Source organism: Colletotrichum godetiae, assembly GCF_030913485.1.
Source record: "Colletotrichum godetiae strain CBS 193.32 chromosome Unknown BDP55scaffold_42, whole genome shotgun sequence".
Taxonomy (NCBI): domain Eukaryota; kingdom Fungi; phylum Ascomycota; class Sordariomycetes; order Glomerellales; family Glomerellaceae; genus Colletotrichum; species Colletotrichum godetiae.
Window position 1 is genome coordinate 240,607 of NW_026851290.1, and position 26,931 is coordinate 267,537.

At 54.7% G+C, this 26,931-nt stretch overlaps 6 protein-coding genes across 6 annotated transcripts; 2 read left to right on the top strand and 4 right to left on the bottom strand.

The window, feature by feature from the left end:
- Positions 1 to 351: 351 nt before the first annotated feature.
- BDP55DRAFT_559373 (uncharacterized protein) lies at positions 352 to 3,048 on the bottom strand (the record flags this gene model as incomplete). Its single annotated transcript, XM_060569896.1, has 2 exons — positions 352 to 2,375; positions 2,415 to 3,048. The coding sequence occupies 2 exons, from the start codon at positions 3,046 to 3,048 to the stop codon at positions 352 to 354; spliced, it is 2,658 nt and encodes an 885-aa protein (XP_060425965.1).
- A 2,735-nt stretch (positions 3,049 to 5,783) lies between these two features.
- On the bottom strand, positions 5,784 to 7,886 carry BDP55DRAFT_282129 (sulfate adenylyltransferase). The gene is made up of 4 exons (XM_060566480.1): positions 7,662 to 7,886; positions 7,410 to 7,592; positions 7,208 to 7,356; positions 5,784 to 7,135 (listed from the first exon to the last, which is right to left on the bottom strand). The coding sequence occupies exons 1-4, from the start codon at positions 7,682 to 7,684 to the stop codon at positions 5,940 to 5,942; spliced, it is 1,551 nt and encodes a 516-aa protein (XP_060425966.1). The 5' UTR covers positions 7,685 to 7,886; the 3' UTR covers positions 5,784 to 5,939.
- Positions 7,887 to 14,855: 6,969 nt separating this feature from the next.
- BDP55DRAFT_559483 (uncharacterized protein) lies at positions 14,856 to 17,861 on the top strand (the record flags this gene model as incomplete). Its single annotated transcript, XM_060569903.1, has 4 exons — positions 14,856 to 15,156; positions 15,207 to 15,227; positions 15,293 to 15,347; positions 15,398 to 17,861. The coding sequence occupies 4 exons, from the start codon at positions 14,856 to 14,858 to the stop codon at positions 17,859 to 17,861; spliced, it is 2,841 nt and encodes a 946-aa protein (XP_060425967.1).
- An 839-nt stretch (positions 17,862 to 18,700) lies between these two features.
- Positions 18,701 to 19,361, bottom strand: BDP55DRAFT_674717 (uncharacterized protein). Its single transcript, XM_060575676.1, has one exon. The coding sequence runs from the start codon at positions 19,199 to 19,201 to the stop codon at positions 18,869 to 18,871; it is 333 nt and encodes a 110-aa protein (XP_060425968.1). The 5' UTR covers positions 19,202 to 19,361; the 3' UTR covers positions 18,701 to 18,868.
- Positions 19,362 to 20,055: 694 nt separating this feature from the next.
- On the top strand, positions 20,056 to 20,884 carry BDP55DRAFT_282237 (uncharacterized protein). Its single transcript, XM_060566481.1, has one exon. The coding sequence runs from the start codon at positions 20,150 to 20,152 to the stop codon at positions 20,720 to 20,722; it is 573 nt and encodes a 190-aa protein (XP_060425969.1). The 5' UTR covers positions 20,056 to 20,149; the 3' UTR covers positions 20,723 to 20,884.
- Positions 20,885 to 21,045: 161 nt separating this feature from the next.
- On the bottom strand, positions 21,046 to 26,810 carry BDP55DRAFT_696487 (uncharacterized protein; the record flags this gene model as incomplete). The annotated part of the gene is made up of 7 exons (XM_060577580.1): positions 21,046 to 21,502; positions 21,542 to 21,863; positions 21,885 to 22,387; positions 22,504 to 22,750; positions 23,175 to 23,758; positions 24,452 to 26,613; positions 26,703 to 26,810. The coding sequence occupies 7 exons, from the start codon at positions 26,808 to 26,810 to the stop codon at positions 21,046 to 21,048; spliced, it is 4,383 nt and encodes a 1,460-aa protein (XP_060425970.1).
- Between the last annotated feature and the right edge of the window lie 121 nt (positions 26,811 to 26,931).

Consider the following 26,931-nt stretch of genomic DNA (forward strand, 5'->3'; position numbering starts at 1 on the left):
TCGTCAGAGAAAGGAAGGACTTAGATGCCAACGTTTCCTCATCCATACTTCCTTCCACCCTTCGACAAAACCATTTGGCCCGCCCCCTATTCCGTTGGTCATCGCATCAACATTCGTCCCAACTCGAATGGCAGGCCAACACTACAGCTTTCATCGCATAATTCCACCTTGGTATTTTCAAAAACAACCATAAAACTTTCGTGACTCTGACATCATTTCGTTTCATCTTTCAGACAGAACCCCTTTTCGTGAACAAGCTTCTAGCTCACTGACAGCAAAACCACCATGGAAACAAAACAATTGAATCAAAAAACAAAAAGCATTTCATTATTTTTCCATTTATCGTAGAGTTCAGTTTTCCTCGTCATCTTCCTCAATCGGTGCCGGTGTCCGTCGCTCTGTGCGTCTCTTGGGTCGTCGATGGCGTGAACTGCTAATGTTACTCGCCGAATCGTCGGGCGCCAGCTCAAAGTCGTCGCCTCCCCATTCGCTGTCGCTGTTGGCGTCATAGTCGCCTTGCGCCCAGCTGGGCCGCTCGTAGCCTGATGACTGCGAGTTACCGGAGCTCGGATTGGGCAGGACATCGATCCGCCGGCGGCTTTGAAGGCTATGCATCAATCCTGCTCCGCGGTTGCGCAACCCCGTCCGGACAACTTCGGCCCTGAGGTGAAGGGCTTCGAACGCATCCTCCAACGCCTCCATACCCTGGTAGATTTCTCGCTCTACCTCTGCCAAGACAGCCATCTCCATCTCCTCGTCTCGTGATACTGCCTGCTTGTTGGCCGCCGCGGATGATGCATTGCTCACAAAGGACGCGGGGGTAGCGCCGCGTGAGTAGGCAGAGAATGGTGTAGTGTTGCGGGATGCTGAGAAGCCCGGAGTTCCTCGCACACTGGGGCTCATGGTCCCTGGCCGAGAGGGGTAGTAACCACTTGCAGGGGTGGCACCACGGGATTCGGCCGTGGGAGTATCGTCGCCATCAGCCCCAGACCAAAGGAAGCCATCGAATCGTCCAGAAGTCAAAATCTCCCATTCTTGCGTGTTGATGTCGGACATTGTGACAAGAAGGTCGTGGGTGTGGGGGTTCTTGACGAGATACATGGCAACCTCTGCGTCTCGAGGTACTTGTTGCAGTCGATAAAGACGTTGGAGAGCCAAGCCGGCTCGGACAAGAAGATCCGGGCGGGCGCGATGCAATGGTGTAGGAGCCCTTGTTGCCGGCTTCGGGTGGTTAGAGCCAGCCAGAATCGCGTTAAAATACGGCTGATCCTCAGGGTCCATGTTCGTGAGAATGGCAAACGTGAGGGTCTCGTCGTCTACATCTTGAGGCGGCGGCGCGGTGGTCTCGCCGCAGGTGTTAAGCCACTTGTCCACGGCTCCCCTGACTTTCTTAGACTGTCTGAGATAGTGCTCACGGAACTCCTCGGCAATATCAGGATCGATCTTGACTGGCGAGTCAGGCCGCGGTGGCAGCTCTGCTGACACTTCGGCGGCATTGGATCCCAAGCTGGCCAGATCAAACGGCGGCCACTGCGGAAGATCAATGCGACCACTAACCCATTCGAGGACCTCTCCCCAGCCGAGGCCACGATGTTGAATATCGGGGCCTCTTTCACATACCACACAAGTGCATCCATGCTCAGGAAGCTCTCTGGAAAAGACGTTTTCAAGGCGGTCTAGAAGACGGCGAGCTACTGATCGATGACCAGTTGCAACTGCTACGGAGCCGTTGCGGCTGAGAACCGAGTTATACTGGTCCAGGAGGTTGAAAAAGGGTGCGAATAGAGTCTGCGGGCCAACCAGGGGCGGGTTAGATGGCCGGGCGCCATTCTGGCGAGGCAGAACAGAGAGAAACGTTTTCGGAATTGACTGGATCAGGCCGCCGTTCTGTAAGAGGTAGTCCACCCGTGGTGCTTCCTGCACATCCAACGCTGGAGGTGGTGGCGGGGGAGGGGGAGGCCCCGTTGGAGGAGGCATATCAGTCATTGGAGTGGCCGATGGAGTGATGTCGTTTTCGGGGTAGACCTGTGGAGGAGGCCCCGGGGGCTTGTCGCTCATAGCGAAAGGCGGTGGGAATGGCGGTGCTTGCGTGGGGGTTCTAGGAGATGAGTCCTGCAGACTTTCGGGAGATGAGTCGCCATCGTGATACTCTGGGCGCCGGCTTTTCTTGCTCGAAGAGCTTCGCTTCGAGGAAGACCTGGACGTGCTCGGCTTGATGTTCAAGCTTTCCTGCACACCGAGTGGAAACGCCGGCGACTTTACGTACGTTGCCTGACTGCTAGTCTTCGACTTGAAGCTCACCCGGGACTTATCGTCGGCTCTGGAGCCGGATCTCGACAGACCGCTAAGACGCGAGCTCGGCCTGTCATCCCGTTCTCTCTTGGATGTCTCACCACTCAGTCTCGAACTCGAACGCTCCTCGCGCACCTTCTTTGAGGACTCCTCGGGCGTCGCGGATCGTCTCTTGCCCGACAAGTCGGTCTCGGGCGGACTAGGCGGCCTCGACTCCTTCTTGGACGAACTTCTGCGCTGCTTCTCGGAGTGATCGACGCTCTGAGATCGCTTGAGCTCGCTGTCGCCCAGATCTGTGGCTTCGGGAGTGAACGGATCGGCCCTCCTTGTGGCGCCGACGCCTGATCCTGATACATCCTCGCGACTATTGCGGACGGCTTCCTTGCTGTGGGCCTTGCTGAAGGTCGGGTAGGGAAGGGAGATGCGGTCAGTCGACGCCGGACCAGTCAGCGAGGTCCGAGACATTTCGGGAATGAGGTCGGTCATGGAAGAGGAGCGATCGTGGGCGCGGTCTCTCTCTCGGTCGCGGTCTCGTTCTTCGCGGGTGCGGTGACGGCGGTGGGAGTGGGAATGGAGATCACTGCCGAGGCCGCTGCCGTCGGCGATTTTCGATTTTGAGGAGCGGGAGCTCACGCGGTGGGATCGGTGTTCCCTGTCTCCCTTTTCTCTGTCTGTCCTGCTGCTACGCTCTGATTTGCTTCGAGAGGCCTTCTTCTCGGTCTTTTCACTCTTCTCGGCCTCCTTGCGCGGGCGCATGTCCCCAAAGTCGGGGAGGGGGACTACTCGGCCATCAGCGTCGACATCGACCTCGACGTCACGATCTTGGGAGGACATGGCGGAGCATGGGTGCGTAGCCCGATAGAGCTAGGCGAGTTGCTGTGCTGCGGGGATTTCTTCGAGTCGTAAGGTAGTAGAGAGGTTGACGGTGACGGTGACGGTGACGGTGACGGGATCGAGGCGAAATGCCGTCGGCGCAGCGAGTAAGAAGCAAAGCACTGTAGTAGTGAGCGACAGCGAAGCTTGCCAAAGAGGGTGGGCAGGAAGGTTTCTGTTCGCCAAAAAGGCAAAGCGGACCGTCGTTCGAGGTTCAGGGTGGAATGGTTCAGTGTTTGAGTTCTTCGTTCTTGGTTGTCGAGAAAGCCTGGCGGGAAGAAGGAAGAGGGAACCGAAGCAGGCAGGACCTGGTCTGGGGTTTTGCTCACCGACCCTCGTCGTCTTGAGCAAGAGGGCGGGAGTTGTCACAAAACTGGGGAATTTCTGGAAAAATGCGCACCCCTGACTTGGACCGAACGGTAAGGTGGCGGGGGAAGAATCCGTTTGGCCCGTCGTTTGCTGCGTCTAATGTTTGGAGCGTCAGGAATGCGGTTAAACTTTTCGAGTTGTCGTCGGTGTCGTCTTCGTCGGGTCGTGGGAGAATGGAAAATGATGCAAGAAGGACGAGAGAAGTAAGTGACGAGACGGAAGATGGATGCCCCCAACCGAGGGAGTGAATGAGTGAGGTGCACTGAGGTGCACCTCACAGTCATGGGCAGGCCAAGGCCAGGCGGGAGGGATGAGTCTAAGGTAGTGTAGTGTACAGAGTAGGTACTCCGTAGTCCGTACAGGTGTGTGGGAGACGGGAGTGGAAAGACGGGCGGTTGCAAGCAGTTGACGAGCAACGCAGCCGAATGTGATTCGATCAGAGGGGAAGCACCACCCCTGTAAGGCGTTGGAAGGAACTAACTGGGCGAGTTGGTTGGCACGTTGGTACTTTGGGTACAGGTATCCGTAGGCTGGCTGGGCGGGCCCACACTTGAGAGGCAGGTACCTTTCCACCATCTTTACCTTACCTTGGGTAGGGAGTACTGCATCTATGAATATTGGATCCGTACGCTACCGCTTCTTGCGTGCCTCATAGTGTCAAAAGCAGAGGAGGGGGTGGAGAAGAATAACGGGGAAATAGATGTCAAGGGAAGGCAGGCGAAGAGTGAATTAGAGCAGGCGGTGACACATGTCCTTCTGCAACGCATTATTCAGTACGGATGTCTGGACGGAAGTGTTGAATGAGCGATTTGGTGAGAGAGGATGTAGACCTGCAGACCTGTGGCCAGAACCTGACGTGGCACCGGGCTGAGTTGCAACGAGTTGGCGCATGATACCGTGGGAAGTCCCTTGGGATCCACAACGGACACTGCCAGAAGCTCGGGCCACACCCACCACTACATATCCTGCCGTCAGACAACGTTTCTTCACACGGTGTGCAATAAGCGTGTGAAACGGCAAAAAAGCACCGTTTCAAAAGCTAACGAGAGCTCAGTATCGCACGGTGTGACATCCTCTTCAATCTTGAACCATCAGCTCCCAAGGATTTTTAAACACTGATATGATCTGCCTACCTTACCTTAGCACCTTGCGAATAGATTATAGAGTACACCAGCGCGTTCCTAAAGGATTCTGGCGTCGCGCCTGACGTGCCTGGCTCATACAAACCAGATAAACCAAAGGCGGCTGCACTGTCTCGGGCCAAGCACTGCTCGAATGTCCAACCACTCTCTCTACCTAAGTCGCCCGTCATATATAGTCTCGGATAACCTCGAGCAAGAGCGGTCAAAACGGGATTCTATCAACCGAGTTTGTCTCGAGGCACCTCGCTTTCCTTCCTTCATGATTGTCTCTCGCTTCACATCTCGGAAAGCAAACGATCAAGCCCATAGAGACACAAAACTGCCTCACATTGAAATGCACATGTCTCACGTACCTGACTAGACCTACATGTACCTATTTCCTGACCTTACATTTGGCACCAGCACTTAACGTACGCACTAGGTAGGTTCGCTACACTTCCCATCAAACAAACTCGACGATGGACCAACTTACACATTCTCAAGTACCTACCTACACAGAGTGAAATACCTTACTTCCCAAAAATAAACCCACCCTGGCCCAACCTTACCCCTCCCTCTTGAACCCTCCAATCTAATCCACCTCGACCATGTGTTGATACCCTCCCTTCCCCTTGCCCCGAATGCGCGCGCAAACCCGGCCGTCCATCGGGCACCAACAAAACGAACCGCTGCCAATCACCGCCCCGCCCAGCGCTAAGCGCCCCGGCCATGCATCTCGTGCGCACCACCATCATTATCAATCAACCCACCATCACCTGTATTGTATGCCTTTATCCGAGAGTTGTTCGAGGTCCTAGGTAAGGCAAGGTAAAGTAGGTAAGTAGCTACTTGATCTCGATTGATTGTGTTTAATGTAAACATATGTTCTTCTGTAATCGTCACGTTGGATATGTCCTCGTTTCGTTTCACCACCATAGCTATCTGGTATTCGATCCCACGGAGCAGTATCATTCAAATGTCGTTCCATTCCATTCGGCTATACTTTGGTGAACAGTGCTATCCAAAAGACACAGTTAACCCCTACACCCCCTAGCCAACTATATGATGCCATATAAACCATCTCTTGTGTAAAATAACTCGTAAAAATCATCAAACAACTTTTCTTATCCCAAGGTTGTCTTTGAAGGTCTCAACTCCGATATATATATCCATCCACCCAAATGTTTTTGCGCTTTGAGAAGAGGGGGTCTACGCGCATTTACGCTCTATGCCGTATAAATCACAACTTATATCCGCTCTGTAAAATGCCTGTAAGAAAAACATTTACAAACGGTCCAGGAGACCCTGGCTCTCGAGGAGCAGGACAATCTGGTGGACAATGGAGCGGACCGTCTGCTGCTCGAGGTTGACGACGAGGTCAGCCTTGGCGGGCGCCTCGTATGGGTCGTCGACACCGGTGAAGCCCTTGATGTCGCCGTTGCGCGCTTTGGCGTAGATGCCGCGCTTGTCCGTCTTCTCGGCGTACTCGAGGGGGGTAGCGACGTGCACGAGGAAGAAGGGGCCGGCCTTTTCGACCAGTTCGCGGGCCTTTTGGCGGGCCTCGTCGAATGGAGCGATGGGGGCGGCGATGACGGCGGCACCGGCGCGGGTGAGCTCTGAGGCGACAAAGGCGATGCGGCCGACGTTCTTGTCGCGGTCCTCGCGGCTGAAGCCGAGCTCGGAGGAGAGCTCGTGGCGGACCGTCTCGCCGAGGAGGAGCGAGACGGAGCGGCCACCACCCTGGTTGAGGGTGACCTGGAGAGCCTTTGCGATCTGGTCCTTTCCGCTGTTGAGCAGGCCGGTGAGGAAGATGGTGAAGCCCTTTTGGGCGGGGAGGGGGTTCTGCTCGCGCAGGACCTTGACGACCTCGGGGTAGGAGAACCACGCGGGGATCTCCTTGCCGGTCTTAAGGCGGTTGCGGAGCTCAGTGCCGGAGATGTTGGCGGTGTGAGTGCCGGGGGCGATCTCGTTGGCGGGCTGGTACTCGTCGCGGTCGGGGATGTAAATCATCTCCTGGAACTCGACCATGGTGATACCGAGCTCGTCAGAGTACTTCTGAACGGCGACCTGGGCGTCGTACGGGCCGTAGTGGTCCTTGCCGTTCTTGTTCTTGCCGGGGCCGGCGTGGTCGCGGCCGACAATGAAGTGCGTGGCGCCGTGGTTCTTGCGGATGATGGCGTGCCAGATGGCCTCGCGGGGACCACCCATGCGCATGGCCAGGGGCAGCAGGGCCAGGGCGGCCATGCCGTTGGGGTATCTAGGGAGGAGGGCCTTGTAGACACGGACACGGGTGAAGTGGTCAATGTCACCGGGCTTGGTCATGCCGACGACGGGGTGGATGAGGACGTTGGCTTGTTGGGAGCGGGCGGCGCGGACAGTGAGCTCTCTGTGGGCGCGGTGCATGGGGTTGCGAGTCTGGAAAGCGACGACCTTGTTCCAGCCGAGCTTCTCGAAGTGCTGTCTCAACTCGGCGGGAGTGACTATGGGTACTCGTTAGTCGCCATATTCTAGACTTGCCACCTTGGTGCGAATCAAGAGCTCGATAGACTTACATCTGAGGTCGAGGAAGTCGTAGTGGGCAAGACGCTGGATAGCCTCGAGCTTACCACCAACGTAGAAGTCGCTGGTGTTGTTGAAGAGGTGCTTCACACCGGGGTGGGTGTCGTCATCGCTGCCAAAGACCTCAATGGCCTCCTTGACTCTAGAGAAACACGTCAGTTCAGGCCACTTCCCTGTGGACATGTTGAAACCTACCTGTCGGGCTTGTAGACATCCTCAACGGTGAGGATAGCCAGGTTGCGGTCGTCTCTGAGGTCGCGGAGGGTGATGCGCGCACCGGGCTTGATAGAAAGGGTGTCGATCTGCTGCTGAGAGACATCGAGGGTGATGGGCATGGAGAAAAGGTTGCCATCAGCGAGACGGTTGTCCTTGACGACTCTGCACCAAGCATGTTAGCACCCAGTATAATATCTTCTCAGGAATATTTTGTTCGCATCTTCAACGTACCCATTGTAGTCCTTCTCGGTCATGAAACCTGTAGAGATGCCACCACAGTCAGTCCCGCTGTTCTCGGGCGAGCAACGTAATCGTGGGGAACTTTGCCCCTCCAAAAAAAATCATGGCGGGGTCACTTCCGCAACGCAACCCCACCACCGTCGTCGCGCAACGGATGCAGGAGGGGGGCCAGCCGCCGCCGCCGCCGCCGCCGCAGCAGCAGCCAGCAGGAAGCAGTAGTAGCCCGGGCAGTAAACACGACGTACCTTCGAGGGGAGAGAAGCCGCCGTTGAGAATCAGCTCGAGATCGCAGAGGTGGCGCTCGGTCAAAAGGAGGGAAGGGAGCTTGTCGGCCTCGGCAAGAAGCTCAGACTGGCGCGGCGCATCGCGCAAGAAAAGGTCCTTGAGGACACCGCCGTGGGGAGAGTTGGCCATTGTGTATGTATTTGGAGGAAGCGCGAAGCTTTGAAATAGGGAGGGTGTTGTATGGGATTGTCAAGAGACACACTCTAAACAATGTTCAGAGGGGGAGAGAGGGAACACACAACGAATTGAGCCGGGAGCTTCTCGTTGTAAAGGGAATATTGGGTATAGAGAGGTAGATGGAAGGGGATTCACGGATGAAGTAGAAGAAACAGGAGAACAAGCGGGAGAGAGAGTCTGCCGAGGAGATGGGCGAGGGCAAAGGTGTCTTTTATTTTCCTCAGACACACGGACAGAGACAAAAGTGAGAGAATTGTCGCTCGTTCCCGGCGTCAAATCGGCCTTGCGTGTGTTGCTGAGGTACGGTGCTGGTGCTGTACGGATACCCCGTTGTCCAAGGTAAAAATTGGAGGCTGTTTAGTTCAAATGACGTGATCGCTACCTTGCACATGTACCTCCCTTGGCAGCATGCCATGTACTCTTAATTACCAATGTTGGCTCTTTGTAGAGGTGTCAGCCACGACTAAGTCATGTTCGCCACGATAAGTTACCGTAAGGTCCCATCCTATCCTATCCCATTCCGTCCGAAAAGAGACTTGGTCGCGGTGCGTAGCCGCGGAAAAAGTCTGCTTTTCTCCATGCTGTTGCATGTCTGACCCGGAGACTGACCCATGGGAGATCCATGAAGCCGTGGGGTCGCTGTTTTGCAATGTCGCGGCTCGGTGTTCCGGCATCTTTTGGCGTCGGGACGGGTATTGGTAATAAGGTAGCCTGATAGAACACCTCAACCTAGCCTGAACACCGCATCTTCAAGTTGCGTCGAGGAGGAGGCAGTGGCTTCTTGAAACAGCGTAGGAGCCTGCGATATTAGAGCAACGAGTCTTTCGTCAAGGGTCCTGGTCGGCAAGGTAGTTTGGTGTGATGAAGAATGCCAATCCAAAATACCCCGCCAAATGTGGCTTGGTAACCCCCCGATATCAATCATTAGGGACCCTGCGCCACGTTCTACCCTCGTCGAAAACGCGCCATTGCGAGACAATTTTGTGCCAAAAGCTGCAGTACAAGCTGCAGAGACGTTGTCAAAGTTGCAATTTCTCCCTCGTCTGGCGTGCTGGCGCCGAGTCTCTTGGCTGTAGGCTAGACACTTGTAACCTCAACTTGGGAAGCTCGCCAACGGAAGGGCTGAAAATACCAAGCGTCGTCCGCCCTTGGTCAGTCTTGGCGCCATATCGAGTTCCAAGACTCACAAGATAAGGCAAGTCCGTATTCCGAAGGACCATGATGGCCTCTTGCGCGCCATTCAGATTATCACGATGGCGATATGTCGCACTTCGCAGGACTTCCAGCGTATGTCTTGGCACAGATCGTTCCAGAGCATGGGCCGTTGCACGTGTTACAGAACGGTGTGCTGACCAGTTCAACTTGGACCCGACCCTTTGGATAGGCTTTTGACAGCAGCTTATCTGAAATTTTATAGATCTCGTCCAAGAATCTCGTGTCTCAATTTTGGCTGTTTCGATCTCTTTGCTACGAAGTGCAATCGGTCAACTCGGTGAGGGTAGTGGGGTGGCCCCGACGTCCGCGTCGATCGGCTGCACGGTTGTCGGTAGCCGGCCCCCGGCTGCCGGCTGCGGGGTTAGCCCGATGTCGCTTGACACACCGAGATCCCTCGCTCCAGTTCTTTTCTCTATGCCGTGGACATTGATGACATTCCGTGTCAACTCCTTGGCCGCCATTCTCCACCACCAGCCAAGTTCCCGAGACTAAGTTCCTGAAGATCTATAGCTACGAAACTTCATTGGCTCTTCACTGTGGTGGGTAATCTTCTTCGCGGAATCTCGTCTCCGTGGAGTTTCGCCCACTCAATTCCACAATACTGAGCGTAGATCATCGAGAAGTGAAAATTCGGAACTGCTATGACGCCAGAGGTAAGATCAAGGCTTATTTCGTAAGGCTGCACTTTTTTAGCTTGTCCCATGATGGAAGATTCTGTTTGTGAATTCTCGCAATCTGTCTCCCCAACTTGACTTAGTTGTACGAATGCAACTGTCTGTCTGTACACAGACTTGCGCCATTTGCACTTTGAGTTTAGCCGTCGGAACCTTTCAACCTTGTTGTTGCACTTGTAAGCCTTCCAAACGGACAGAATGCTCTTGGGTGTTGCGTGAAACTCCCTTTTGACGAGTTGCAACCCACAACGCAAAGGCCTCTACACAGAGTATTTTTGCGCCCGCGCGATGATCACCACCTTCAGACACATCATCAGCACTCTTCCGGGTTCAAATGCTTCAAGTTTGGGGAGATCTTGCCTGCCGAGAATGTACTCTTCGTGCTCCAGAACCGAAACCCTAGCAAACCAGGGACGACCGAGCTTCCTCGCTTCCTTTGATGCCTTGCCACCTCTAATTTTGGGTAATCACGTCGTTGTTCAAGATCAAGCCATGCTTCACTGTGGCCTATTTAGGCTTTGCCGGAGTGTTCATACGTAGTCTGATAGCATTGCCGAAACTTCTCTAGCGGTAGCAATGTGATGTTGATGCCGGCGGCTGAGTAGGTGTCTAGACTGAGCGAACTGGTACCTAGCACAAACTTATAGCGTTGCTACTTTCTCGAAAACGAGCGGCGCAGTCTCGTCTGGAGACAGTCGGACATTGTAGTTTCAACGAAGGCCGATGGCATCTGGGCTCGTATGCTTCCGATCGTTTGGAAACGCATCCCGCCTGACGATGAGGTCCAATATCAATGTCTATCTCCGTAGGTCCAAGAGGGAAAACCCGCGGTGACCTACTTTGCAGTTAATCACACCTGGTAAGGATTTTCTCTCCCTAGTTCGTGAGAGACTTCCTGTCATTGGAACAAGGTGCAGCAGAGCAAGTAGGCACTTGACCCAATCTGCGGCTCTGCCTCATTCTACTTGAACGATATTAATATGGTCATCGGACCCAACAGGCACTAGCCGTGCTGGTAATGGATACAGTGCAGCTCTCGAACAAAACATTCTGCTCGCCAGAGTTCACAAGTCGCCTAGCGGTTACACGAGCTCGAGCTGACAATTGCGAGAACGACATACCCCAGCCTCTTCTTATGATTTGAAAAGAGACAGAGAAGGAAGCTTAGCGTGGAAGAATAACCGTTGGGTGACTTGACCGTATTTCAGATTTCATACTCATCCAAATGCTCTTCAAACAATTCGAGAGCCGGCTAAGCGAATGTCCACTTTCTTTGTATGGTATGTGTGTTGTCGCAAAGTGATCAAGTCATAGTTTCGCGCCGTCTCTTCGCGAAGTTGACATGCCTGTGTCTTAAAGCCAGCGCTAGGCAAACGGAGTGTTGCTAAACAGGGTTTCTTGGTGATGGAGAACTCAGCCGGTGCCAGCATTTGTTGACCGTAAATCTCGATGCCAACTTCTTTTCTACCAATGGAGTTCGTGGCGGAAACGGTGAATTGGCTGGACCTGCCCATTTTTTGAGCCGTATCGACGCTGCATGCCGTCTGGGTTCGAGGAGGCTCTAGGGCAAGCCGCCCCGAAAGTCTACACCTAGACGCTTCAGAATGTAGCCAGACCTCGTGGCAGAAGTGCTCCTGGCCAATGATGATGCAGCACGAGGGAGATGGAGTCAAATTGCAGACCAGTGGTCGGGAGATGGACACGCAGATCTGCGGTGAGTGTTAGCTTAAAATCGTTTGGCAGCAGGGGAATAAGGTATCCCGGCTCGTTTGGGAGAGAAAAGGCTTGGATTGGCGGGATTGGGTGCTGGGCATCGTTGGCAGTCTTCCCGGGTGGCTGGGCAAGGACGTCGAGTGGAATGGGTTTCCCGCCGTGGTGGAGCAAGATGGGGTCTTGTTTCTCGAATGGCGAAGGCAACGGTTGAGAATTAGGGAGACGCTGCTCCCGTCCAATAGTTCTCAATGTCTTGCTCTTGACGAGTACTCCGTATGGATACTCGAAACGGGTATTCGTTGGCAACGGAGCGGGTAGTACTCCATGCCCATGAATAACGGCAAAGATGGCGCGCCTGTGCACGTGTATTTGCAGTGTGCCTGGCACTCCGGAACAAGGCGGCAACGACGGGTACGGATCGTCTTGGACGCCGAGACTTTGGGACGCCGCAAGCTGTGTTTAAATCGGTAGTGTTCCGGCTCAGCGGCAATGAATAGCTCGCCATTGAAGATTCGGGTGGCTGGTTTCAGACCAGTCAAGAGGCTTGAGACCAAGTTGAACCACCTATTTATGTAAGAACACAAATATGTGGGTGACGGAATGATTCTACCCAACATGTTCAAGTCGATGATGGATGCAGTTTGTCAAAGTTGGCTTGGGGTCAAGCAGAGATTCTAAGTATGGATGAAGGATCGGTACATTCGCAACATAAAGAGAGAAGGTAAGTATGGACCAGGGCATGGGGGTAATCTGAAGAGAACTCCCTTAAACAAGCTGGAGGAGGGATACGGAGCAAAACAAGAGTCCGATGCAAATTCGGTCTTTCAATGATCGGTGGCTGGAGGATGGAAGCGAGACAAGATCGCGGTGCCGCCGAAGCATGGGCCAACGGCCAGGTTGAGCTCTTCCCTTTGCAGTAGTCTAGTACGTACCGCTCTGCCCAGAACAGCAAGCTGCTTTACCCTACCTTACCTTAGCTAAGGTTAAGATAGGTAGACTTCGCTAGGACAAAGACGGCTAGAGTACAGTAGAAACTGACAGAGATTCTACGAGGTCGATTATCTTAGCGGTCCGACCGATCCGAAGAGGCTTTTCCACAGGGAACATACATACCTTACCAACTTTCCAAGAATTGATCTCAATGTGCCTGAATGTGAGGGTTGCACCAGGTATCATCGCCTGATTATCGCGCCCAGGTACCTAATGCACCCGCTGTGTATGCCTGATTTCCGACGAAGCTGAGCTGGTGCATGGGAATTGTAGGTTTCTTAGCACTGAGTGACCTAGCCCACTGGATTTGACGTCAGTGTTATCTCCAGAGTACGTGTATCCGTACGAAGTAGTGCAGTGAAGCAGGTCGGGAACATGGTACCGCCTGGTAGGAATCGGTACATGTCTATGTTGTCGCTGTTTGTGCGGAGAGTGACATGTGTCATTGGGAATTGTGCTTTCAACCTTGTTTTCCTGCCCGAGTGCTGCAGCAACTAGGTACGGATGCTGCCGCCATCGTCTTCTCAGGTTCATTTTACTCGCACACGTTTTCTTTGCGTGCCCGACCAATACTCATGATACCTTAGCTCGAACTGAATGGCTTGGAATGCCTCACAGGTTCCAATCGTTCGCAACGCCCAATGCTAGTGGCCAGAGCTACCAGAGCAGGTTGGCATTCGTACCGCTTAAAACAGTGAGCACCGTGTGTGCTGATGCCATCCATGATCCCGGCGCCATTACCCCTGCCCCCGTATCCCGGTTTCGACCAGTTTCGGGCAGGTCGAGCTGCAAAGGAAAACGGCCAAAAAAGCACCAGTCTGCACCACCCACTCGCACTCCATTTGCCCTTGTCCGTCGACGGTTTGCCGGTTCCAGGCCAGGGCCCATGACATGGCATTCCAAACCAGACATCTCGTTCAGGTATTCCTACACTACTAGGTATCCGTTCGGAGTACACTAAATGCTAAGTAACTTAGGTGTGTGTGGTGAGGTGGATAAGGTAACCCAAGGTAAGAAGGTAAGGTACCTCTGTTACCGCCAGCCCAGGCAGGCAGGTACCGCTGTAGAATCATCATATGAATACGAGATGTCCCTTCCTCATCCTTCCTCACCATCCACTCTCGTCCATTCATTCACCCATGTCTGCGGCCTGCCTGTGCCTCTCTTCTCCAGGCTCTCCTCTCCTCTCCTCTGCTCCTACGGCTACGGATACCTACTCCTGCCTCTTCCATTCCCGTCAGCTTCTTCCCCAGACTATTATTCGTTTCCCATTCTGGACCCTGGCCTGATCCTCCTGATCCCGCCTTCGCCTTGTCCTAACCAACCCGGTTCGAGCAACCGCCGTCTGCAAGTGTCCGCTGTCGCGCCCGATTCACCACGGCGGATACAACTGCAGTCTGCAGCTTACTGGAGTTTGACTTCCCTGTTTGGCTGAATCACACCCAAAATCCAAAATCACACCAGCCGCCCTGTCGGTCCGCTCATCCTTGCCGTCGGTTCTGCGCCGATTTGGGGACAATCTTGAATATCAAAGACAAACCCCCTGCAAGTCGACTATTATCTTGTACTTGCCTCCCGCCACTACATACGGACCCTTCTCGCTCTTCTCCTGAGGCTTTTCTACGCGCGCCGTCGAAATACCTTCGATTAATCCAACAACAACAATTTCTCCAGCAATCTTCACGACGACTTGGCCCCATTACTCCGTACCCTTTGTGCCGTTGCCCCAGCAGGATATTGCTTCGACCTCACGCAGAAACGTACTAGTCGCTCAACATCCTAGCCGAACCATCCCAAACAGCTCCATCTCGTCTCGAACAGGACCCTGAGCTCTCCACCATTCATCAAGGCACTTTCCGCTGCTTCGGGAAGCCCACCTACGATCTTCCGTGTCCTCCGAGCCACCTCCAAACTTCGACCTAGCCAAGGCATGCGACACCACTGAATACCTACATGTCTTTTGCCATTGCTCCTCAGCACTTGGTTCGACTTACTCCAGATATCACCGCTCCAGCTACGACATAACTAGCCTTTGCCGTCTCTGTCTGCACACCCATTAGCATCCTTCGGGCATCCAAGCCCAGGAGTTCCCGAATCCTCCGGTCGCTCATTCGCGCGCCCACCACCCACGATGGCCCGATTCGGAGGCTCGACCTCGCTCGCCGCGACCCTGATCGTCCTGTTCATGTTCATTGCTACGGCTTCAGCAGCCACGGAGACTGTCTACATCACCGGCTCAGACAAAGATGGCAACAGCAAGCAGCTTGCGGTCAATCGCAATCCCGGCCTGTTTACTGGCGATTTTGGCGACTGTTTGGGAGGACAAAGTTTATTCAACATCACCAAATTCGATGCTGCCTACTACGCCGACAACATGACCGTACAGTTCCACCTGGACGGTACCACCAATATTAGAAACGAATCATTGATGAGTAAGTTCAACCGAATCTGAACTTCTACCTATGTACTGATCATACTGCAGTGCACATCAACGTCGAAGCTTGTAAGCTGCAATCACAACTTGGGACGAACCTGTATGCAGAGATGGGGTATGCTGACTTGTGGCAGATGGCGAGACAAGATTCGAGATGAACTTTAACCCCTGCATGACCAACATCGCTAGGTGCGTCCTAGTCTTGACGCCTCTCAAGGCGGTTTGCTAACTTCCCGCAGTCTGTGCCCTCTGAACGCCAGCAATCCCATCACTGCATTTGCAGAGTTCAGACTCACGCCTGCTCAGATCGACGGCATTCCATCAATCGCCCTCGATATCCCCGATTTTGAAGGTTCTGCGCGCATTCAGATCTTTGCAAACTCGAGTCAGACGCAGATAGGATGTTTCCAAGCCGTCATGCGGAACGGCAATAGCTTTTCCCATCCAGCCGCGATTTCGTCGATACTGGGTGTGTTTACACTCGCCGCTATACTGGCTTCTGCGGCAACCGCCATGTATGGTGTTAGCGTACCTCATATCCGGACACACTACGCCCATTCTCTGTCAGTCCTGGTCATCTTCGAGGCCTACCAGACCGTCTTTTTCTCGGGTGCCTTATCCGTCGACTGGCCTAGCGTCCTGCCCGCCTGGTGGAGCAACTTCGGATGGGCCGCCGGCATGATATACAGCGAGAAAGTAATCAATTCGATTGATGGTTTCGCCGGCGTGACTGGTAATGCCAGCCAGGTAGGCGGTGCAGGATCGACCGTGATTAACACTGGGGGTGGTCTCGTTCAGCAAATTTATGGCCGCTCGCTCGACACTTTCTCGACGTCTAGCGATGGAGTGTCCGTTCCGAATCTCGTGCAGCGAGCGACCAGGGCCTACAACACAAGCAATCCATACGAATACTATTGGGCGGGTAACCCCGTCGCTCCTGGCATGCCTACGCCAGGCAAGTGGATTGGATTCGCCGGAGACCTTTCTGCTCTCGGCATACCGGCCGCCGATGCTTTCACCCTTGGTCTCATCTGGTGGTTAGTGGCCATTGGACTAGTTGCCGTCTCCATCATTGCGTTCAAGTTCATACTCGACTTGCTCGTTCGGGTAAAGCTGATCAAGCAGGATCGCTTCTTACATTTCCGCAACCACTTGGGCGGATACCTGGCTGTCGGAGTTCTGCGCACGCTACTGGTTTCGTTCTCCTCCCTGATGACCCTGGCGCTATTCCAGTTCAACATTCGCGCGCCAGCCGGCCCAACAGCTATCGCGGCGATGATCTTCATCATTTTGCTCATTGGCGTTGGCGGGCTTGTTGCCTACGCTTGTTTCTTCCGTCTCCGACTCGGCAAGTATGAAATGGGCCCCGATACGATCATGTTTGAACAGGGAAAGCTCTTTGGCTCTATACCAGCGGTTGCAACAACGCGTGCCAGCGATATTGGAGAAAAGGAAACTACCGCCAAACGCTATGGGTCGATGCCGTTCTTCAAGATTCGATTCATTGACGACGACCCCAACCGGACAACGGTCCACCAAGACGAGGTTTACATCAAGCGTTTTGGTTGGCTGTCGGCTCGTTACCGCAGGACCAGATGGTGGTTCTTTGCCTGCTGGCTCAGCTACCAGTTCATCCGGGCTTGCTTTATTGGCGGCGGAGCGCGAAGCCCCCTGGCACAAGTTTACGGATTATTCATTTTCGAGATCATCGCTTTCATTGTCTTTGTCAAACTTAGCCCCTTCGAGGGCCAGAGAAACACCTCCGTGGCAATCTGGATGCTGGGCATTACAAAGATTGTCACTTCAGGTTTCTCTATTGCCTTCTTGCCCGCATTTGCCATTGGTCGTATCCTCTCAACTGTTTTCGGCATTATCATCATTGTCGTCCAAGGTTTCCTTATTGTTGCGGTCCTGATTCTCGTTGTACTGGGCGTCATATCATCGTGGATGTCGCTCCACCGAAATCGCGAACAGTTCCCCGAAGCGCTGGATGGAATCCGCATCAGATACTACGAACACATCCAGGCTAGAGCCACTGACCTACCGCCGCCAGCGAAACCAGAGCCGAAGGTCGAAGAACCTCAAGAGCCACCTCAGCCTTACTTTTCAGTCAACAGCGTTCGCCGGACTAGCAAGATTGAGGACGATGACGAGGAAGACAAGGTTGGAGACATCATTCGGCCTGCCAACGCTTCGGTGGTACAGTTTGCCCCGGGTACTACTACCACCGGACGAACCCGGACAGATAGTGTCAGCTCGCGCTACTCTGTTGGTAGCTTGCCGCGCCGCGCCAGAGCACATCGAACCTCATGGAGTTCGGCTGATTTTGCTGAATGGGATTCTAACAATAATGTGGACCGTCCCGCATCATCGCTTGCACACCGTAGCAGTTTCGGTCATCAGCGCAATGGCTCATTGAGACAGGTGTCATACTCTGGATCGCAACCCGACCTCGGACGCTCCGTCAACAACTCACCGGCGCCTGCAAGATCCGTATCGATGACGAACAACGAGTTACGCCGTCTCATGACTCCCACCGAAGAACTTCCAGAGGAGAGTGTAATGACGCCCGGAAGCATGGCCGAGCCTGAGATCAGCACCAAACCTAATGATACCGCCATTTCCCCCATCCACGAAAAAGACGAGCTTGAGACCAGGAAGGAGAGTGTCTCTCCTGTTGAGGAAAAGATTCAGAAGTCTTGAGCTGCTATCAGGAACATGAGAAACAAAATGGTTTCGCAACCATACCGCATCAGGACTTGACACGACAAGCGCCTCCATTTCGATAACACGTCGATATTGGTTTCCTTGCTGCGGAATTACACTGCATAGACGGTCAACACGTTTGACCTTTACGAATCTTATGAGAAACGATTACTGGGCGTTAGCGGGAATGCTCATTTGAAGGAGAAGAAAACCCCCATCTTTGTAATGGCACTAATATGTGGAGGACAGGCCGGCTGGCTGTTACTTACATTTTGCAACGTGCACATAGAGCCGCAGTACATGGATACACATTTATAAATGCAAGAAAGTGGCTGGCTCCAAGCATAGAGATTGAGTTGAAAGGTAGACCTAGAAAACAGTATACAGTCTTCCCTCATGTAAAGTCGTCTTAAACATGACGTGAGCTGTTCCCTTTCGTACACAACGACAAACACCCGGCCTTTCGCTAGTTGCCTTTATTCAAGCTCTCAGGATTGGTGGAACAAGGCGAAATACGTTATTCAACTCAAGATATCTCAAGTAATTTCTGACGACCTTGGTTTGGTGGTTTTAGATTGATGATCCGGGGGGAAAGTGGTGGCTGACAGGCTGCTATGAACCTCCAAGTTTTGGTACTGTTTATCCTTGTAAGCCGTATCTTTCTTCCCTTTTCTTTCTCTCCTCGGATTCAAGGGCCTGGAACCTTTAAATTTCAACTTGTTGACTGTCTGAGAGTTGGTGCTGAAAGGAGAGGAGAGAATGTTTTCTCAGCGTGGCTGATATTATGGTATTGCCGCTGTAGGCCTTGCTAGGAGATTAACCTATTTCTACGTCACGTTTTCTGGAGATATGCGCAGTGTCATACACTATGGGAGAGGTAAGTCGCACCGCCACTTTCTTCGTCCCAGCTTCAACGCCGCCACCGGAATGATAGTTTGCTCCAAGGTGGCAAATATACAGTGGCGGTTTGGGTGCTGTGACGGTGGGCTGTGGTCTTTTGGGGCTCATGCTCTGCGGGATTCATGCAAGAAGATGGGATGAGTGTTGCGGAGTTGGGGCAATGATGGTGAGTGGAATTTCGGGCTGATGGCAAGGTGTGGCTGGTGGTTTGGTGAGGGTAAGGTATGGGTATTCAATGGAGGATGTAGCTTCTTTCCGTTTCTAGGATGGTATTTCGAGTGATGAAGTGGGAATCGGGTTATTTGGGTTTGCCAGGAAGAGTTATTACTTCGGTTTTCTCTTGCGTTGGGGGGCGAGGTATGGTGCCTGGAGGTGGTTCGTGTAATGCAGATGGGACGGCTCCGGTGTAGGCTGGAGTCGTACAGCTTTACACGCATCTATAGAGCATTAGAGAAAAGGCAGAACGAGTATCGTATCTCAAGTGGGCGAGCTCAATCTTTGCATAACTCAACTTGACCCGTCGAAGCGGGAGGCTATTCCGGCGTCGCCTCGACGCCCCCACTTTCGTCCGTCACCAAGTGCGGAGGAACATCCCCGACTCTTACGCCCCCAACGGCAGCAAGTGCCGGGCAACCATGCCCAATCGGGACCCTATAGTCGACTACTGAATTAGGCGGAAGCGAGTGCGAGCGAGGATGGGTGTACCTGGGACGACTGGATGCCCGCCACTTACACTCTGACCGTCCACCACGTCTTATCCACCAAGCAGAAGTAGTCAAACAAGACAGATCAACTGCAAAGAGACGAAACGTTCCATAGTAGATAAGACATCTTTGATGAATTGAGAGGATTCGTCGTCATCTCGCTGTACTTGACGAATGGGGCGCGGGGTGTAAAGTCTATCCGACAACGCGTGTCGCAGAAATATCCCATAGAGCTTTCGTCAGCCACACATACTCTCGCATCAAGCCTCGACGCCATCATCTGATGTTTTGTTTCCTATCGGACCCCCGATTCTACGCTACCATGCCATGCTATGCCGGCCGTATTCGCTGGCTGCCATGTTCAGCTGTCCCATGTCTCGCACCTCTTCGGCATTGCTCATGTCATTCTGTATCGCCCCCTCAGACCCCGACCCCGATATTGAACCCCCTCTTCGGGAGACAAGTGACATTGACAGGTCTATATCAAGCTTGACTCCCAGCTTCCTTCCTTCTCACATAGCCCCTCCCAAAACAACAGTCTTCTTCATCTCAAAAGTAGTAGACTTCGAAAACTAAAACCTCTACAACACTAAGAAACACAGTCACCGCACTCTACTACAAACCACAGCCAAGTCACCAACATCTACAAGTAATCCCCCAGAATTTCACACAGAAACGACAATGTGCTGCCGAAGACGCCGCGCAGCCCGCCAAGCCTGGCTCGAACAACGTGGCCTCGGCGGTCCTCGCGGCTGCCATGGCGCCCGCCACTTCGGCCCCGGCCCCGGAGGCCCGCCATTCCGTCCGCCCTGGGCATCAGGAGGCGGCGGCGGTGGTCCCCCCTTTGGCCGCTGGCGCGACATCCCACGCGACAGCGTCCCTCAAGATCCCTTCCGCGATCCTCCCGCTGCCCCTCGCAACGACCCAGCGACCAGGGACCCGGAAAAGGGCGCCGTCGAGATGAATTTCAGGGACGTAGAGAAGAGCACACCTGCACCGACCCCGGCTCCGGCCCCAACTGCGGCTCCAGCTCCGGAGGGTGATTCGAAGAGGGTGTCATTCATGTCTGGTCCGTTTTCACGGTGGAGAGAGTCCGTTAGGAGCGGTGGGGGCGATGTGAGGAGGTCGTCTTCGAATGCGACGTTGCCTCCTAGATATACCTCTGGTGTCACCGAGGCGCCGTATTGGAGTGGTGAGCAGGCCGGAAATAGGGGTTCCATGCCGCCGAATTACGATGTGGCGATTAAAAACTGAGGCAATCACGGGAGAAACGCCGCTAGGGACATTGATGCATTGGGGGGCGGATCTGGGCTACATGTGAAGCGGTAGCGAGTGTATACAGAGTCGGAAAGGGTTCTTCTTTTTACATTATTACAGAGAATTATACGCAGCACGTTGTTTGCCTACAGTTGTTCGCACCGGGTATTTTAGGGCAAGAATCCAAATGAAAATCAAATAGTCCATCCAACGCCCTGCACCATCGCTCGAAATTTGAACAGTTAGATATACCAGGTTCCATGTGCAGTAGAACGCAAGAACGGGTTTCCGGGAATACTTTCAAGCTTGTGAGCTCGAACTCAGTCCCAATCCTCATAGCCCCCAGCTCCGTAAGGGTTCCACTCCTGGCCGGGGTAACTCGTCGCGCTCATCTGAGGCACATCCACCGGCTCCTCTTCCTTCCTATACTTCACCCCTCCGGATGACAGCTCCTCGTAAGGGTCGACCAGGATCTTCTCCTCCTGGGCCTCGCGACGCATGGTTCTCTGACGCTCATCTTCCGTATCCTCCAGCTCGGCTCTCGTGCTCTTGCCCCTCGCCAGGGTAGTCGAGGCGGCAGTACCAGCGCTGCCGTTGGCGTGGCTGGCGTTTCGGGGCGCTTCGTCGGCAGAGCTGTCGCTGACGATGCTGTGGCCCGTGTTTGCGGCGATTATAGGCTGTGCTGCCGGCGGCTGGGAAGGATTGGAGGGCAGACGCGGTGTAGATTCGTAGAGGTCGTTGTCTTTGGGTTCTTGGTTTGCTTGCTGCACGTTGACACTAAGGCGAGGTGCCGTGGGTGCTGGCGCTGGTGCTGACGCTGGTGCTGGCGGTTCAGACGATGCGATTCTCTCTGCTGGCCCTTGCATTTCGTCGGAAACGCTGCGTGAATTATTAACCATCGTACTGCCGGCATCGATCGCAAGTCCTTGCCTCTGCTGGGCGTGCTCTTGAGGATGGGGAGATGAAGGCTTGTCTTGAGCGCTGCGGAGCACGTTACTGGTGTAGAGTTGTGTCTCAGGAAAGCTGGTCTGTTGCTTCTCATGAACCTCTCTACTTTGGCTTTGCTGTATCTGGGGAGATGCTGCAGCTGGAGCCCCCGCATCGACAAGAGAGTATCGTTGCTGTTGAGGCTGCTGCGCTGGCGGCATTGTTTGCTGACTAAACTGCGGGCTTGAAGCCACAATATGGCCGTCGTCGTGGTTCACTACCCGGATTCCTCTCTGGTCTTGCTGTGGTTGATGTTGTTGATGTTGCTGACCGGAGATTGGCACATCACTATGCGGACCGGGTACCGCCTGCGTGCTGTGGCTGGCATGCGAGATGTTGGACTGGTGAGACGCCATGCTCACGCGGCGGTCACCCTCGGGCCATGCAGCTCCCTGAGGATGGCCCTGAAGCAGTTGCTGTCCTGGCGGTACAGGAGGACTTGGGTGGCTGTACATTGATATCTCGGACGGGTGTCTCTGAGCAACGGGAGGCTGGCCCCAATGTGGCACCTGCGGTGAATGGTAGGCCGGATACTGAACCGGTGGCGATGTACGTGAGAGAGCGTACGGGGATGGCGCTACGCCTCCTTCACCGTGAACGGCAGCATATCCTTGTGGAATAGGGACTTGATCGTACTGGGGTTCAACGTAGGGTTGGTTATGGGGGGCGCTTCCACTTGGCCCAGGACCGTTGGGAATCGCCCGCGTCATGACAGGTTCGAATGGTACGTCTTGTTGACTTGAGAATCTTCCGTTGTTTTGCTGCATCACTTCGGGGTTTCTGCCAGCCACGTCGTGTTGAGAGGGACGCCCTTGGTCAAAGGAACCCATGGATGGGCGCTGTTCTTGGTACATGTGATGGGGTCCTTGTTGCGGCAGATGGCTCCTCTGCGATAACGGAACAGCTGGTGGCACCCTTTGCTGGCCTTGGTTTTTGTAAGGTTGCTGCGGCTGCGGCTGCATGTTTTGAGCCTGGCTTGGATGTGGCATCTGTTGTTGTGGTCGGGGTTCTGGTTGCTTGGATGATCGCTTGAACGCACTGAAAATGGACTTGGTCGTCGACTCTTTCGGAGGACCTTGATTAGGCCGAGGCTGTGGTTGTGTAGAGGTCCTATTCTTGAACCACTTGGATACTGAGTTCTGTTGACCATCGACACTGGAGTCTTGACCGCCAAATTGCATGTCCTGGCTTTGGGGGAAAGGTAGCGAAGAACGCTGGTTTGGTGGGGGAAACGCTTGCGAGAATTGAGCTGGAGATCTCTTTCCAGTATCAAAACCCTGATTCTGGTGCTGATTCTGGTGTTGGTGCTGATGTTGGTGTTGAAGATACTGCTGAGGGTGCTGCTGAGGGTGCTGCTGAGGATGCTGCCGTTCTTCAGGACGTCCCGGAGAAGCGACACCAGGCACGGGCTGACCCATCCGATCAGGCTGCCGCACGTCGGACTGCACACTGGCAGGTCCACCAAGCTGTGGACGCCCCGGAAGCGCATCCGGCGGAGGCCCTCGACCGTCAGAGGCCACAGCTGCCCTCGTCGCCGGCATCTGAGCAACAGCCGCCGGCTTGGGAGAATTCGATATGGACGATCGTTGCGAGGTATCAGAATGGCCGACTACCCCATTAGGAGAGTGTGCCCTGAAGTTGGAGGAAGGGGACAGCAGCGACGCAGATTGCTCCGAGATCCGTCTAGCATGGCCAGACTTCTGGACGCCGAGAGCCTGGTGGTGGTTGGCACCACCTTGCCCCTGGCCCAGAGGCGGTGTCTGCGGGCCCGGCGAGTTCTCACGTCCGTAGCTATGTCTGATTGATGGCTCTGGTGTTGGTTCGGCCGAGAATCCGGGGGGAACCCAGTGCTCTTCGGTCTGGTCTTCTGACTGCTCAGGGCGCGAGAGTTGCTCCTCTGCCTGTAGGAATGATAGAGAAGGCTGCCTCTGCTCAGTGAGACGGCGGCGGCCCGGTGAGGGTTGTTCTCTCTGCGATGGGGGCGCCGGAGCATCAAAGGATTGCGAAGGAGGGTTTGGCTCCATATGCAACATCTGACTGGACTTTCTCCGTGAGACGTGTTCATCGTGTGATTCGTTATTAGGCGCAATGGGAGCTTCACGGCGTTCACTCTGCAATTCGGACACCGGTCGTGCACGCGCTTCTTCCAGCACGGGACTTCTCTGCTGATCCGTCACCGCGGTGAATTGCTGTGACGGCTGAGGAGAGGGCAAGAAAGAACCGTTGGACTTTCTCTGATGAAGTTCCGGCCCCTGATGCTGAGGCTGATGCTGAGGTTGGGGCTGGGGCTGTGGTTGATGTTGAGATTGGATACGTGCGCCAGCGCCTTGTTGCATAGAAAAGTCCTGGAACCGAGACGACTCCTGCTGCCCGAACCCCTGAGGCGGGCTTTGCATAGGTAGCTGTCCCTCATCCTCGCGCCTTGGCCCGAGGTTTGACGGCGGCATCTGTTGACCGGGTTGCTGCACTCTGAACTGAGCCGGAACACTTGCATTCTGGTCCTGTCCTTGAGGGAACCCATGCTGTGTCTCGGTCGTCTTATTGGCAGCGCGTTTGCCAAAGAGTCCAGAAAGAAACCCGCCCGCCGAGCTTCTCCTACCACGCTCGTCATCTTCAACGTTACCCAACGGCTTGTTCACCAGCGACTCCTGTGCGAAAAGTTGGCTTGTGCCAGTGGTGTTGCTCCTTTCTCTCCCCTGAGCGGCTAGGGGGCTAGGCTTGCCAGGTTGGCTTCCTTGCGTGCTTGGCGGGCGGCCGAACATGGTTGAAGTCACGGTAGAATGAGATGTGCTAGGTTTCTGTGGTACCTGTAAATCCTGCTGACTCGAGGTACGAGGGAACACCTTGCTCGTGAAGCCAGAGAAGCGCTTCTTGGGAGGGCCCATGGCTCCGCCTGCTACTTCGTATCCAGCAGTCGATGTTGACGAACGAGACAGGTTGGGCATGGGGAAATTGGCAGATTGATCGGCACCCGGACCGAAGAAGGAACGTTTTCTCTCCGTCGGCCCTCCCGAGGGTGGCTGGGCCTGAGACGGGCCGCCGGGGTTCGGGCTCGCCTTTGGCGACGGCGTAATCTCTTCGCCCGCATCGGAAGGTTTGGATCCTCGCAAGTTGAGAAAGAAGCTCGAACGTCGTCTCTGGCGGTCTTGCAGCTCTCCAATGGCAACACTCGCTTCGGACACGGCATCCCCTCGCACGTCTGGACCAGCCATATAGCTCGGCGCTCCGCTTCCAGCCTTGGACGCTGGCCGTTCCCGCGAGGTGTGACGCGAGATGCGACCTCCAATCTCTTTCAAGAAGCCAGAGCTTCGCCTGCGGCCACGCTCCTCGTCTATCGAGGGATCGACGCCGCTAACTTCCGAGTCACCCGTCTGCGTCCTGTACAGCGACGCGGAATCGCGGCTGTAGAAATGCTGGCCTAAATCCTCGGAGCCTCGTGGCCCTGTGGGAGAGCTAGGGTTTTGATATCCTGCTTGAGGAGTGAAAAGGCCAGGATAACGCTGCGCTGATGACGGAGGCACTTCAGAAAACTTCTGCCTGGGCGGCAACTGCGTTTCGGGTCGTTGCGCTGCCGTTGAAGGGACGCCAGTCTCTTTGTCGATTCCAAAGGAGGTTTGCTGGTGAGGTGACAGAGACCCGCCAGACTGACGATTTCTGCTGGTTGCCAGCGGCTCAGACAAATGCGACTCTTCAAGCTTCCAAGGGCCTTGAGGAGGAAGGTGATGGATCGGGTTGCCTCCAAAAGTTGGAGACATGATACCCTGATGAGGAGGCAAACCTGGACCATAGGGCGGACCGCTCGTTCGACCGTCATTCTGTTGCATCGCTGCTCTTGTGTCAATGGGTCCTGGTACACGGGCGGCACCCTTCATTGCCACCCCCGGTCCAAGAGGTCTCTTCTCATCGTCGATTCTCAGGTCCTGCCCAGTCATCCCACTGCTCTCGGTCGCCAGCGTAGCCGCTTGAGTTGAAGTTGCTGAGAGAACGTTGTGTGACATGTTGCTGTCTTTGCGGAAGCGCGGTGGCCCAGTGTCGATCCGAATGGGTTGCGCAGACTGCTGTGCAGACCAGCTAGATTCCCCCTGCTGATAGCGGGATGAAGAGCCACCATCGTTGCCATACTGATCAGTTGTCGTGGCGACCGGAGAGGAAACGAAGTTGTTATCATCGTCTTCATCCAAGGGAAAGCGTTTCTTCGCCCTCTTGGTCAGATTAATACCGAATGTAGAACTTCGCCTGATGGGCGGGAGGCCAACAAAGGATGATTGGCGCTGAGGAGAAGTCTGTTGTGATGGAAGATGGTTTATGGTCTGTTGTTGCTGCTGCTGGACAGCCTGCTGCTGAACCGGCTGCAAATGCTGGGACGGCTGTACAATAAAGAGACCAGTCGAACTGGAACCGTGAGTCGCATCGTGATCGTCCTCGTCAACCTCTCTGCTCGACTCGGTAGGCTCGAATGACCGCGGCGCCTGTGGCGGTGACTGAGGTGACACCACATGAATCTGACCAGAGGGAGGCGACTGCGGCGACACAACGACCCAGTCGTCGTACGGGTCATCGACCGTATTTGCCCGCGGTCTTACAGCGATGACGGTTTGTGTGGCTTGAGGAGGAGGAGCTTGACCTTGAGCTTGGCCTTGACCTACATGAGGCGCAGGAGGGCTCGGATCCGTGGACTGTCCCATCTCAAAATCTTCCTCCTCCACCAAGGGCGTGCCCGTGAAAGGGTCCCATGACGGCTGAGTCTTGCTGATGGGTCGAGGAACCTGGAGGTCTCCTCCCACGGAGAAATCGTCGCCGGGCGTGTCCTTGGTCTGGAACCGGGGCGTAGTCGATATGGAGTGCGCGTCCGAGACGGGGGACACCGGCTCCGAATCACTGTCTCCTGGAGGTCCGGCAGACTGCTGGGGCGGCGTATGGGGCCGCGGTGGAGCCCATGCCGAAGCTTGATCATCACTACCCTGAGTCAAGGTATCAAATGGGGATATACGTGAGGTCTGGGGTAGTTGAGGCGGTGGAGTCGGAGATGCCGGATGTTCCGGGATGGTCTGTGGAGTTGGGCCTGACACGGATCCCGAATGCGACCGTGAGTGGGCATGACCGTAGCTGTCGGCACGAGGCGACGAACGCGATCCGAGGCTTATGCCCCATGAAGTACGTCGCTCGGCTCTGGTCTTGGGTTGAGCCGGCGGGGGAGATGAGTCGCTCTGTCGGAGAAC